General features: G+C 33.9%; 1 protein-coding gene across 1 annotated transcript; it reads right to left on the reverse strand.

Annotated features, from left to right (window-relative positions):
• Positions 1 to 1,869: 1,869 nt before the first annotated feature.
• LOC130451246 (DNA-directed RNA polymerase III subunit RPC4-like) lies at positions 1,870 to 14,570 on the reverse strand. Its single transcript, XM_056790141.1, has 7 exons — positions 14,055 to 14,570; positions 13,787 to 14,003; positions 13,612 to 13,729; positions 13,474 to 13,554; positions 13,329 to 13,417; positions 11,970 to 12,161; positions 1,870 to 2,100 (listed from the first exon to the last, which is right to left on the reverse strand). Exons 1-7 carry the CDS (start codon positions 14,237 to 14,239, stop codon positions 1,990 to 1,992), a joined length of 993 nt encoding a protein of 330 aa, XP_056646119.1. The 5' UTR covers positions 14,240 to 14,570; the 3' UTR covers positions 1,870 to 1,989.
• Positions 14,571 to 15,370: the final 800 nt, after the last annotated feature.

Genomic DNA, 15,370 nt, shown 5'->3' on the forward strand with positions numbered 1-15,370 from the left:
TTCTTTCAACGCTCACTTCGACCCACCTCTTGGCAAGGAGCGTGGTGAACGTTAGTAATGGTTACAGAATATACCCTAACGGTACGGGCATATATGTAATACTTCCATATGGACAGTTTAAACGGGAAGGAATGCCCCACTATTAAGGTGCCGACAATATACTTTTTTCTTTTTCGTTCCAGATACTTCGTATGCATGCATGAGAATGCGCAGAACCGAGCTGGAACCTCGGAGGATAGACAAATCGTTGCCATTATGTCTTCCTTAGTGGGAACTGCTTCCACTTGTAGAAACTGACCATATAGATTATATGTATATATATGGGTATGTTCTGTGGTAATAGTCGCATTCATGGTGTAATAGTCTCTATTACACCATGGTCGCATTCAGCGGACGTAGCGTTTAGCGCTACTCACAGAACACACCCATCTTAGCGGTAGCAAGCCGTTTTTGATTTATGTCATATATGTAATACTTCTATATGGATAGTTTCTATAGCTGTTCCGACTAAGGAAAACAAAATTGCAATTCTCTATCCTCCGAGGTTCTGCGCATTCTCAAGCATGCGCAGTATAGATAAAGCATCTGGAACGAGAGAAAATGAATATTGTCGGCACCGTAACGTAAAGACGTTTTTTCCTATAAGAACTGTCCATTTAGGAGTATTACATATATGGTTCAAATGGGTTCTATAATAACCCATTAAGGTTTTCTTATTCTTTTTCATTTCTTCAATAATTGTTTTAAAAGGTAATAATTCCATTATTCGTCGCCAAGCTCTATTCTGCGTTTCGCGATTTTTGAAACTTTGTAGTTTCGTATCTCACAAACATGGTTCTATTTGCAGAATCTCGAGAAATGCCATTATTTCTCCGTTACTCCACTCCATAGTATGTATTTCAAAGACAAACACGTGCGATCACGTCGCGCTTACGACGCACATCTACAATACGTAGTATGGCTGCTTCATGGCATTAATTCCCGCATTAACCTCTTAGATGTATCGCTACTTGAGCTATCGCCTAAAGCAAAACGGCAATGTTAATGCCGTTGTTAAATTATCACGTGTCGTGGCTACACCTACGGTTAAGGTCCATTATCGTGATAATTAATGGCATTTATCGTTAATGTGTCCCCAAAGTAAGAAAGGTTACAATTGAGGTTTGAAACATGGCGTTCTCTCCAGAACGTGTTGAATATGGAGGATAGAGGTAAAGAGAACCATCTCTGTGCTACAGAAAGTGTCCATCAAATCTTTTACGTTAGGGAGGCGCTACTATAGCGTATATATTTACAAAACTATTTTGGAGTACGTGAATAGTTTACATTTTGTATACTAATATTTAATGAACGACTCTAGTCAATTGAAATATTAAATTTTCTAACACTGCATACTTCACTCTATCTAAAATAACTAAGTTCATATGATGTCTCGTCCGACAGGCGCGCTATTCTGGTCAAATTTACCGTCTACAAGCGAACAGTTTTCAAGTTAAGCCCCCATATGAGATGGTCCTCCTTACCTCTACCCTCCATAGTGTTGAGTTTGTAGTGTATGTGTCACCGAACGATTCCGTCAGAGTTGTACAACTCGTTGAATGCGATCAATATCTGTTTTTATCCAAATCGAGTGATGTCCTATTAAACTTTGTTAAATGTGAATTTATAAACTTGGCAAAACAACTTAAAATTTTTTGAAACGATCATATTCACAAGTTATAATTGGCATTATCGCCCGCTAGGTGGACAAGTTCCTAAATCATGTCTATCCCTATACCTAGTGGTTGAAGTATATATTAGCATATTTTAAATAGACTGAGTGAGCACAAACAGGTTCATGTAATTTCAATTATTAAGTAAAAATAAACATCGATAAAGCAGGAATGGTTTTATTTAACATCAGTATAAATTCATATCACATTTCAGTAACGCAAATACATTTCAGAGATCTTGCATCACAAAATCCAAAGGCAGTAATAGAAGGCAGAATTAAGGCAGCAGTCTATCCCAATGAGGTATCAAGGAGTATCGATTTTTCACATTACCTAAAACAGCTGCTTTCGGTTTACCCTTATTCATATGATTCAATGATATAATATCCTGAAAAAAATTAATTTATTAAATATTTATTTGACTTTCCAGTTATTACTTTAAAAATTAATTAAATAGTTTCAGCTACACAATTAGTTAAGTGTTTATGTCTTGGTAATAAACAGTGTGAATATAACTAATTCTCTATCTAAGATACAGGAAGTAAATCATAGAGTTTTTAATATTTATTTTGAAAATCCTATCAATATAATCCATTGAATGATTTACGAGTCTCGGTGTCTCCGAAACGAACTGTTGGACGCAAATAGTTCCGTTTTCTTGGCATTTTGTGGGGATAATGTAAATGTCAATTTCGGAGGTGGAGCTACCCGAGGAACTAACAATGTGTTGTTACGAACGGGTCCGCGATATGGGCCAAGAAGCCGGTCCCATCCGGCTAAAATCAATTTCGAAAATTTGGCGATATACGTTTGATATACCGCGGAATTCGTTTAATAATTGTTTTATTTCTTTATTTTCTAGAATTTTTGAGAAATTCTTATTAGATATATAAACGAGTTTGTTTAGCGGAATTAGTTTAGTTTATAATAAATAATAATACTGAGAAGAATGAAATAGAAAAGTAACCGAATAATGTTAATTCATTACATAAGTTAGTTAAGTAATAGTGAAAAGTTAATTATGTATAGTGTTAGTGTTTAAATAAATTAAGCATTCTCATTCGGGTAGCCGACGAGTGCACACGCATATTGTTCTATCTGGATAAATATTGTTATCTTCGTGCTAATTTCATATTAACGTTTTTATTCTACTGAAATCTATTAAAAACCAAATATCAACATGTGATCATTAAAATTCAATTTGCGACCGTTTATTTATTATATTTTGTGAAACTATTGACTGCAAATAAAACAAGAAATCCACCAGTGTCGTAGGAGTGCAAAAGGTAACTGTTATTTTCCTACTATTTATTCCACAGGGTCCTTCTCGGACGCCTATTCCTTTCTGAACCTGAAACTTGTAGCTTTGGTATCCAGAGCTACTAGCAAAAATGACTACATTGAAAAAAATAACCCAATCATCTTTATCTTATCTAAACTCATCTCATGGTCCAAAATCATATGTTGATGCAACGTTAACAAAGCCTCCTCCCCTTACTTTTCCTAAACGCGAGCAAGCAATTATTATGCATTCTATCCCCAACACCGTTTTATTCGAATACATAAAATCTATAGGAGATATCGTTTCCCCAAAAAACATTACATTCGCATCAAGAATTTCTAACAACCGTATTTGCATATATCTCTCCTCAATAGCAATTTTAGATGATCTTCTCAAAAGTCACCAGAACATTTGCATCAACTCTACAATAATTCCTATTCGAAGACTAATTTCACCAGCTAAACGCATTTTAATATCGAATGTATCCCCTACTATCCCACACTCTGTTATCGAAAATGCTCTCAAGGACATCGGACTGCAAATAGCTTCTCCTGTTTCATTTGTGAAATGTGGCGCGCAAGGAGATGAATATGCTCATATCATGAGTTTCCGTAGAATTACTTACGTCATCCCTGAAAATGATAACTTTAGCATAGAAACCTCGATTCTGATTACTCACGATGGTACCCCGTATCGTATATTTGTCTCTACTGATAAATTGGTGTGTTTTCTCTGTAAACAGAGTGGACATACTGCTGACTCTTGCACCAATCCCACACCATCTGAACCTCAAAATGACATATCCTGCCACTCTCCTTCACTACCACAATTACCAGCTTCTACTTCACTCAGCGGTACCTCTTCTTCCCCCCTGTTATCTTCTGAACCTCTGTCGAATAATTTATCAATATCTGATCAAACTAATGCTGAATCACCATCTAACCCTACACTTCCTCACTCATCTCATGGCCAAAAAAGAGCTATATCCTCTGACAGTAATGTTGACACCCCCAGCCAGCTATCCCCCACAGAATCTCCATTACCAACAGACAACCAAATGCCCCCCCCCATCATATAAAACATCACACAACACAACTAAGCCTTGTAAGAAAAAACCTAAAACGCTAGTCACCAAAAATCCTAAACTCACTCTCAATTCTCAAATCTCTATTCAGAACGTTTATAAGAACAATCCGTCCAATCTCACGCTCTCTGAAATCCAGTTAACGGCATTTTTAGAAAACTCGTACGGTAGTTCTGATCCTCTCAACGATGCTTTAGAATTTACTCCTAATATCCAAGGACTGTTAAATGATTTATCACTTCTTTATGCCGAAACAAAAGAGCGATCTCTGAAAAACCGTCTCACTCGACTCCAGAAAAAACTTAAGAGACAACTTAATCCTGAGGATCTATCTGATAACAAAAGCGTTTCTTCGGATAATCAAACAGATGATGAACACCCTAAACTATTAACTCCCTAAGTCCCCATTCAAAATTATTCAATGGAATTGTGATGGGTTTTTTCCTCGCCTGGAAAGAATCCAACAATTAATATCAGATATGCGCCCTGAAATCTTGTGTTTACAAGAAACCAACTCTAAAATAGATAAACTCCCTAAATTAAAAAACTATGAAGGATATCATTATATTCGCACCAACTGCGCGAGAGCTAGCGGTGGCACCTCTATTTTCATTTCTAGTGAACTATTTTCCTCCCCTCTCCAAATCGCTACAGATCTTGAGGCTATTGCAGTTTCCACCTGGTGCCCAAATAATCTTACTATTTGCAACTTATATATTCCTCCTAATTACCCTTTAAAAGAAATAGAACTTTTCAACCTAATCTCTCAACTCCCTCAACCATACATTCTTGTAGGTGACTTTAACGCCCATAATACAATGTGGGGATCCAATATTACCATGGGAAAGGGAAAAACCATCGAAAACGTGATCAATTGTACTGGCTCATGCTTGCTAAATACTGGATCAAATACACACTTGAATTTCTCATCTGGCACCTTCTCATGTATTGATCTTAGCTTTAGTGACCCCAAACTTGCCCCTTCACTAAATTGGCATACCGCTAATGATCTATATGATAGCAATCATTATCCTATTATCATATCCTCCAGTATCCCTAACCAAAGTGATACTTTATCCAGAAGGTATTGGCGCTTAAACTCTGCCGACTGGACTAGTTATACGTCTCAAACGAAGTCCAACCTATCGGAATTATCTCTCACAGATGATATAAACAATAACATACTGAGGATTACAGATGCTATACTTTCAGCTGCTCATCAGCACATTGGTAAAAATAATATCTGTCCTAAACAAAAAACTGTCCCTTGGTGGAACTCCAGATGTGAAAGTGCTATAAAACAACAAAAAATAGCACTTAATTTTTATCGTAGTCATAAAACACAAGAGAACCTTATCAATCTGAAGAGAACCAGAGCCAAGGCTAGATATATTATAAAGCAAAGTAAAAAATGTTCCTGGAGAAACTATGTGTCTTCCATAAATGTTAATACAAGTCCCACCCAACTTTGGAATAAAATAAGACAAATTCAAGGTAACAATTCCAATTTAAAAATTCCGACTCTCTTATATAACAATAAAATAGTGAGTGAAAATGAAGAAATCAGCAACATTCTGGCCAAAACCTTTGAATCAAAATTTAAATGTAAAGTTAACATCACATCACCCTCTATAGACAAAACTACCTACCCATGCTCTACGACTATAACGCAAGATATCACCTCTCTTAACTGCGCATTCTCCTTCTTAGAGCTTACCTCAGCCCTCAGTAGCTGCAAAAATACTGCCTCCGGTCCCGATGACATCCCGTACATATTTCTTAAAAAACTCTCCAATACAGGTTTACGCAAGCTTCTAGAAATTTACAATTTTATATGGATCACCAATCAATTCCCTAGCCAATGGCGTACTTCTACGATAATTCCTATTAAAAAGCCTGAGCAAAATGTTACCTCCCCGAACTCTTTCCGGCCCATATCACTTACTTGTACCATGTGCAAATTATTAGAAAAGATGGTTAATAAGCGGCTTCTATGGTTCCTCGATAAACATAATTTATTCTCAAAAGAACAGTCGGGATTCCGAAAACATAGATCGACCCAAGACAATCTGGTTCTTCTCCAATCCCATATTTCTGTTGCCCTTAATAAAAAACAAGAGGTCATTGCAGCTATATTTGATATCGACGGTGCTTTTGATTCTGTCAGTAGACAGTCAATTCTAAATAAACTAACTTCACTAAATATCTCCGGACATATATTTCATTTTATTCGGAATTTCTTAACTTCAAGAACATTCAAAGTCTTTGCTAATGGAATTTTCTCGTCAACCTGTGCCCAGACTGATGGTGTTCCCCAAGGATCGGTTATAAGCCCCACTTTATTCAATCTAGCAATAAACGATATTTGCTCTGATCTCCTGCCTCCCATCAAGTATGCTTTATATGCAGACGACTTGTTTATTTACTGTCCTGGCACGTCTACTCCTACTACAACTAATCTAATTCAGTCAGCAGTAAACACCCTAAGTAAAAATATAACTCGCTTAGGATTAACTTTTTCACAAACAAAATCCAGAATTATTAAATTTAGTAGACGACCATCTACATTATCTCCTACTATCCTCATTAACAATGACCGCCTTCCTGTTGTTGATCACTGTAAAATACTTGGTCTAACATTCGACTCTCGGCTCACCTGGAAACAACATATTCGAGAAATCAAAGGCGAATGCGGCAAAAGATTAAACCTTATTAAAATCCTTTCGCATTACCACTGGGGAGCAGACGAAAACTCCCTTATCAAAATTTATAGGGCCATCATTCGCTCGAAATTAGATTATGGCTGTCACATATATATCTCGGCCACAAAATCTGATCTCGATCTCCTGAACTCGGTGCATAATACAGCTTTACGCCTCTGTTTAGGTGCTTTTCGATCTAGTCCTGCAGAAAGCATTTACTGCGAAGCTAATGAGCCCCCTCTTTGGATCAGACGGCAGCAAATTCTGCTTTCTTACGCAGCCTCCGTATCGGCTAACCCCCTCAATCCTGTCTACTCGCTTTTCACATCAAATTCTAACACGTTACACAACTCCTCAGCCTTGCCATTATTAAAACCTATCCCTTTAATTTTATCCCAGCTGCTTGACGGCGTCAACCTCAAACAAACTAGCCCCCTTCCTATCCCCTCTACTCCCCCATGGACTATCAACATTCCTAAATTCAACACATCCCTTATGAGATACAATAAGCATGCAACACCCAAACAATTAATTATAAATGATTTTAATGACATAATAATGAATAACCACTTTGATTTAGTGTTATACACAGATGCATCCAAAAATGAAACAGGAGTAGGCTGCTCTGTTACAACGTCACAAATTGCAATAAAATCTTCCCTTATCCCATCAACCTGTAACGTTCACACAGGTGAACTATTCAGCATTCTAAAGGCCATCAATTCAATCTGTCCACCTTATAAGCTCGTCGCCATATGTACAGACTCACTTGCCTCTATATTATCCATCCAAAATATATTTACCGAACATCCTATTGTCCAATCAATACATGACTCCTACCAGCTTATCTCATCCCAAGGAATAGCAGTTACTTTAATTTGGATACCTTCCCACATTGGCATCGAAGGCAACGAACTAGCAGACAAACAGGCAAAAATTGCAGCTACATATACCGTCACCGACAATGTAATTATTGGAAAGGATTTAAAATCACAGTTCAAAAGAAAATCCAGAGTTACATGGCAGCAGCATTGGGACACTATTAACACATCCCTACGTCAAATACAGCGTTCAATTGGTAACCAACCTATTATCTTCGCTGGTCTCTCAAGGCAAGACTTAACTGCGATTAGAAGAGTAAGAATTGGCCATTCAAGACTTACTCATGGATATCTTATGACTACTACTGCCAGACCATTTTGCTCCAGCTGCAACTCGTACCTAACCATGAAGCATATTTTGACCGAGTGTCGCAAATATACCGTCGAAAGACAACAGTTTCGGCTTAGCCAGAACTACAATGAAGTCCTTAACAACTCGGAACAAATTACCTCTCTACTTCAGTTTCTCAAAGATGTTCAGCTGTACCACCAACTATAGAACAATTGTGTTACTGTGTATTCATATTGTATACTTGTATCAATGAACCATTTCATATTTAATGTATTATAACCGCTCCCGTGCAAGTGGCCATAGTAGCGGAGCACGTTAATTTTAAATAAAAAAAAAAAAAAAATAAATTAAGTGAGTAAAAGACAGTGTTTATAAATTCACTCCGCGAATAAAAAGAGTGTAAATAAATAAGAAAAACATAACAGAATTAACGAAATTACAATCATCTATGGAAAAAGAATTAATAGGTTTTGAATGTGGAGCCCATGTAATTCAAAATGCAATAAAATCTGCTGCAGATTTGCTACCTGTAGATTACAAAAGTGCTATTGGGAAGATATATAAATTTTTTTTAAATTTACATGATTCAAATGAAAGTTCCAAAGGAGTTTTGTGCCGAAACTCACACGGAATATCAATAAATGCTCGGTTATAGTAAAACCAGATGGCTTGCTATTATGCCTGCCTTGGAGAGGGTTTTAAAAATATATCAGTGTTAAAAAGCTACTTTTTGAGTATTGAAAAATGTTTCCTTCTACTAAAAAACTTCTTTAAAAATCCCACATCCGAATTGTTTTCATCAAACTGTCTAGAAACTTGAAGGTGAGACTGTAATGGCAATTGAAGCTGCAAATGAAATCAATAAATTAATTTAAGTTAACTCAGAAACAAACCAATTAGTTTCTTCCATTTATGGTCCGTCAATTAATGTTAAAATTGAAAGATAATGGTACTGATATCAATGAAGAGTTTGTGACGGCTACAGAATTTTATAAAACAAGCCGTGAATATCTAGAGCAGTGGACTTGCTTTCTTACCAAAGAAATGGAGTTATTTTATTGGGCAGATTTAAAAAAGATCCCCACAAGAGATTACATTCAAAAATCTCTGGATGTATGAATTGAGAAGCAATATATACTGTAATAAAGATACTTAAGTTTTTGAAGAAATTCATCGTTTACTTATTACATAGCAAAAAGTAACAGAATGGAAATAATTTAAATGTTTCCACGGAAACCGTTGGGTGGAAGTATTTAAGCATTTTCACGCCAACAATCTTCAGCATGAAAACTTTCTATTTTAATTGAATAAATTTTATGTTCAGTTGCCACAAATGCTCCAGTAGAGTATTTTCTATTATGAACAAATTGTGGATATCTGAAAAAACCCAGTTACAAATTTCAGTTGTAAAGACGAATATTATTATTTTTAATTTTAATTTATCCTGGAGCAAATCTAGCAAATATTCGAAACAAGTAATGACCCAAACATAAGTTTTTCATCATAAATGACTGACCAAAAAGATAATTACAGAATATTGAAATTCCTTTACTGACAATTAAGACAAGTCAAATTCAAGTATACATATAAGACAGTTTTCAACAGTTGATGATATCTAAATTGGAATTTCTGGAGCCGTTGATGATATTCATACTGAACACACTATTTACTCTTCACCAACACTCACAATTACACTGTCTGACGCGCGTTTCGATAACCACAGAACCATGATACAGATCCACGTTTTTGTTTTTAAATGGAGCCAAATACGAGAGCTATATTATTAATATTAAGGTGAATATAAAAACAACGTGCCAAGAGTTTAATTTGTTCTTCTGATAAATATAACTCAACGTTTTAAGTACCTATATTTTTTGAAATAACTTTTTCTGAATAAATAACTATCTAGAAAATATTTTTCTTGAAAAAGTGTTTTTTTTTCATTGACTACATAATATTTGACCTAAATAAACCTACGCCCCGTTTTGAGTCAAAGAATAATTGGTCACGTTACATATACTGCATATTATTTTGTATCAAAGCATATTGTGTATTTTGCTGATACTATGGCTCTAAAGGTAGATAACGAGAAACAGTCATATATTTAGCTTTATGCTTGAACAAATACTATATTAAAACAAGTCAACAGACAGATTTCCTTTCCAGAGTCATTAGGAGACCTATATTACATCACTCAATAAGTCATGTGACTCACACGCAGATGGCGCTTCCATTGTCAAATCCATATGACGTTTATGAAGTACCAACTTTCAAAAGACTATGTATGAAATTTTGATTAGTCAGAAAAAAGTGACAGCCCATGAAGTGAAGCTACTTTTGTTATTTTCAAAATAATTTTGTATGTTAATTTATCATTACTTCTTGATGATAAAAAATACTGGACTAGTTCAGCAATCGCTTCAAAAGTGTTATCCGGACTATACCTCTATCGAAAAGAACCATTAATGGTTATTAGTTTACTGAATTTAAATGTGGTCGTACAGGCATTGATGATGGTGAACGTTCTGGTCGTCCAATTGAGGTGGTTACTCCAGAAAATACCAAAAAAGTGCACAAATTGGTTATATATAATCGTAAATTGAAATTGCGTTTGATAGCTGAGGTCGTAAAGATATCAGAAGGCGTAAACTCACAGTCGATCAAAGGCAACGTGTTGATGTTCAAGAGCAGTGGACTGCACTAGGGGAACCACGTCCAAAGGCACAACAATCAGCTGGAAAGGTTATGGCTTCAGTATTTTGGGATGCGCATGGAATTTTGTTCATCGACTATCTACAAAAGGAAGAGACAATCAATAGGGAATACTACATAGAGTTGTTGAATCGTTTGAATGTAAAAATCAAGGAAAAACGCCCTCATATGTCGAAGAAAAAACAACCGTTTCACCAAGACTAGGTTCCGATTCACAAGTTGATGGCAACGATGTTTCCTCATCCACCATATAGTTCAGATCTATTTCCCAGTGACTACTGGCTATTTGCTGATCTCAAAAAAATGCTCGCCGGTAAGAAATTCAGCCTAAATGAATAAGCAATTGCTGAATATGAAGCCTATCTTAAAGCAAAGAACAAATCCTTCATCAAGAACGGCAATGAGAAGTTACAGAAGCCTTGGAATGATTGTATTGCTCTTGAAAGATATAACATTGATGAATAAAATCGATAACCCGTTATATTAGAAAAGATACTTTTTTAAGTAGTTAATGTGTTAATGTTAAAATGTTTTATAAATAGTTTCAAATATAAGTAAGAAATGAATAAAAAATTATGTTTTTAAGTAACATTTATAAAAATCAATGGCTAAATGTTTGAAGTCAAAGAAGAAGAAGAATAGTCAAAATTTAAATTTGTAATGGAATTAGATCAATTTATTTATTACGAACATAATATATTGAAAGTATAGGCAATGCAGACATGAAATTTAAGATATGAATTATAGAATTTATTAGATATTCACAAGTTTTTCATTCAACATTATTTTTATCATTTTATATAAGTCAAATTTTGCCTGATTTTGTAATTTATTCTGTATGGAACTACTGATACCAATGTAATCCATTTTTCAATGATGTTACCTCCACCTGCTTGCTATTTATCTCAAATAGAAACTAACGTTCCAATATTAATAATGAACTCTCTACATGACTAAAATTTTAATATTTGTAGTCGGTAATGTGAATATTGAATTTGAAACATCAAATGAAATCATTAAAAGTTACAGACTGTTTTTTTCCTATCATATTTCCCAACATATGTTTTAGAACCCTGTTTTTAGTTGCTTTTATGGAATAACGCAGTTAAAAATTATATAATTTGTGATTATTTCAAGCCAAAAGATTATCCAAGGTAAGGAACCACAATAATAATAATAATGCTAAGAAGCACATAAACATTAGCGAACATTGTTTTCTAAATCCAAACTTTATAACTAGAATGTGATGATTAATTGTTGGAAAAAGTTTAAATTTATGATATTACACAAAAGGGAAATCCTACCTCTTTATAAGGTATATATTCTTCTGGTTCTAGTTCATATGCCATTTTGCCTATGTGTACTTCGACCTTCCCAGATTTTCTGACCAAAATTTTACCTATCTGTCCTTCTTGCATATCTCTAAGACAAAAATCGAATATTTTTTTACAATTTGGATCATCACTCAATCCTTTCCCAGCGAATGATGGAGGCATCTGGAACACAATGTTTTCATAAAAAAGTGAGAAATTAAAAGGGGGAATCCATTAATTATATAAGCCACTTTTTAATCAGTTTAGACTCCCTCAGCGCTTAGGTGAGATTTGCCTGGATCCTCTCCACCCCTTACCTGAGATGGACGCTAAAGATATTTTAAGAAAAATTTTTAATATTCGGATACTTAATTATAATGGGTAAACAGTATTGTTCCATCAAAATAAAGCTACCGTGATTGTGTTAAAATTGGAAATGGAACAAATAAGGAAAAATGAAACAAACCTATTAAAAAAGTCTGTACACAAATATTTATGTAAAAGGATTAACTCACTCCCTCATATGTGAACAGAAAAAAATTGAATGTGTCAAAAAATAGAAGGAAAGTGTCCCACCGAAATAAATTACTGGGGAGGGCAGTAGCAAGTCCCAGGTTTCAATGAGGGTGATCTTTATTTCTGTTTCAGATTGAAACTGTCTAATACTGATATATACAACCCCTATCAAGGATATCCACACATATGTTTGTAATAACACAATGAGTAAATGACAATTGTAACCACTGAGAGTTTTTTCAGAAAAAACGTAGTTAAATGTGATAATTTTCATTTCCAATCATACAACTTATGTTTAATTTCATCTGGCAGTCATCATAAACAATTAAAAAAAGTGTTTCTGAGCATAATCTTCAAAATAAAAGTATGGAGCAATATGGTGAGTATATATATAAAAATAATCATACAATCTTTGAAGCAAAATTTAAAAAAAAAGGTACTTATAGACCAATTTGCAAAAAAGGGACATTTAGGGATCAAAATAAAAAAGGAAACTTTTAGGGATTGTATCAATGGTTTTACCACTTTCTATATATTACTCTCAACTGAATCATTTTAACAGCCATGAGATTTATTTTAGATGGCAAAATGAAGTTTTAAAATAATTTTTCGTTAATATCTGGAATATTTATTTTGTTGATTCCCAATTATCCCCCCTAGGTTTAAATAAGATTGGTGAGATTTCATTGAACCCCCTTTAGTAGAATTATTTTGATTTGTGTCCATCTTATTTCATTATTTAATGATAATTCTCATATATTACTATTAAAACCTAATGCATTAATATAGCAATTACAATATGAACTTTTTGCAAGATTTTATAAATGTACTTACAGCCCATAAAGACATTGAAGGATGCTCAGTGTTCAGATGTTCTTCCTTGATAAACTCATTTGATAATAATTGTTCAGGTTCCAGTTTGACTGTAAAGAAACAATAAAGAGAGTGCTATTGAAGAAGCAGCACTTGAAATACTTACTTTTTTTAAAAATAGGTGTTAGTGTTTTTTCAGATAAGTTGTTTTGTTCAACTTTAATTGAGTTTTCATTCTTGATTAAGGCTAAAAAATTATTAATTACTTCAGTTAATAAATTTGTATGTTTTTTGTATGTCTCACATGATTTTTTCAGTTGATTTTGCCAAAAAATAGGTTTAAAAGGCAGTTTTTCATCATCACTTTCTTCATCACAGCCGGTAATTTTATTAAAAACACTATCTTCTGTTTTCTTGTCAACCTAAAAATACAAACTATGAATCATTATATTCAAATATGATTAATATAAACATTAAACCTGGAACGAGTTCTTTTTTATAGTGGGCATGGATATAATTGGAGCATTGTCATTTTCTTTATCGCTCCGGCTTCCTGTCCACCTATTTGTGCGAAGATCACTTCCCACTCCTTCAGAAAACACTCCAGATGATTGAACATATTTGGGGGAATTATCACGATGCTTTTCTTTCTTTTCTTTAACGCGCTCTTTGCCTCTTTCATCTTTCTTATTGAATCTAAAAACTCATAGTTGGTTTTCTAAAACTATCATAATGTAGAGAACTTACTCTTTTGCTTTTTCCTTATTTCTTTTCACATTCAAATTGGGCACAAATACTTTTTTGGTTTGTTTAGAAGCTCCAAGATTTAACTCACGAGGTAGTTTCAATGATTGTAATCGTACATGTGTACCAGGTTCCTCCTTTATCATTTTTTTTAAATCTGGAAATTTGTTTTTATTCAATCCTGCCATAATTTTTAAAAATTTGTTAAGTATGCTCAATATTCAAGCTTTTACTTTGAGGTTATGTTCACCTCGTGCACCACGATGTCAAAACACACAATGCTATTTCACTCTCTCTTTAACCAAACTATGATTGAAAATCTCAAATGCATTTGAAATGTGGCATCCAACTCGAGATTTTTGTTATCTTTTGAAAAATTGAATGTTGCAGAAATTTCAGCTTTAACTCGGAATTCATCATATTTTACATTTGAGTATATTATTTACTTATTTTTATTATTGTTACTAAGTGTATATTTAAAGATAAAATCAACTCTATACACTGGAACATCTTGAAAGTAACGCTCGTTGTTAAAAGCGATATTGCCATCTTTCTCCATATAACAGTTTATTCAATTGCCTCAAAGATAAATTAGAAAGAAAACCGAAAAAATATATATTTAATTTTCAACTATAATTGAGTTACTTTGTGTGCTGTATTTTTAATTTGTACCTAATTGTTGTTCAAAAGGTTTTTGCAACAAATAATGAGCAAGGCTCAGACAAAGCACTATTTTGGAAGCATCGAAAAAATAAGAAATATTATAAGCTATTCAAACAAAGCCTGCTAATTATAAACACAATTTAACATACATAGCTTTTGTAGAAATGCCGAGGAGTATGACCGAATCTTTTACTAGAATCATAACTTTTGAAATGGTTTTCGTGGGAGTTGGACCAGTTCCACTTATATCTTACAAATTTTTTTATACGCTTAACTGTCTATTTTTACATATTTTTAATTTTTTTCATATTTTTATACAATTATGACAAATTAAGTTACGTGAAAGTGATCTATACATTATCATTGATATATTAGTAATAAAATAAACTTGACAACATGGATTTACGAAACATGCGCAAAAAGTTCTGTATTTAATTTTTATTCCCCACTAGAGGATGTATTACTGGTTGCTTGACCAATCGTCAATAAATTTTATTTTTGTTTGTTGTAAATTCAAAAAGTATATTCGTAAATGATTACTAAAAAATAGTAATAAATATGAAGGTGCTATTCCGAACTGATCTAATTATTTCAATAACTCTTTTCGGTTTCAAATGACGAGTAATGCTGTATTCAGAAGTTTAACGTCTGAAATG

Source organism: Diorhabda sublineata, chromosome X (assembly GCF_026230105.1).
Source record: "Diorhabda sublineata isolate icDioSubl1.1 chromosome X, icDioSubl1.1, whole genome shotgun sequence".
Taxonomy (NCBI): Eukaryota; Metazoa; Arthropoda; class Insecta; order Coleoptera; family Chrysomelidae; genus Diorhabda; species Diorhabda sublineata.

Excerpts from the sequence above, each read along its gene's own strand:
- LOC130451246 (XM_056790141.1), bottom strand. The coding sequence starts at position 14,239 with ATGGCAGGATTGAATAAAAACAAATTTCCAGATTTAAAAAAAATGATA. Across the intron at positions 13,418-13,473 it reads AACACCTATTTTTAAAAAAA|TCAAACTGGAACCTGAACAA; the intron begins GTAAGTATTTCA and ends GTTTCTTTACAG. Across the intron at positions 2,101-11,969 it reads AATATATACCTTATAAAGAG|GATATTATATCATTGAATCA; the intron begins GTAGGATTTCCC and ends AATTTTTTTCAG.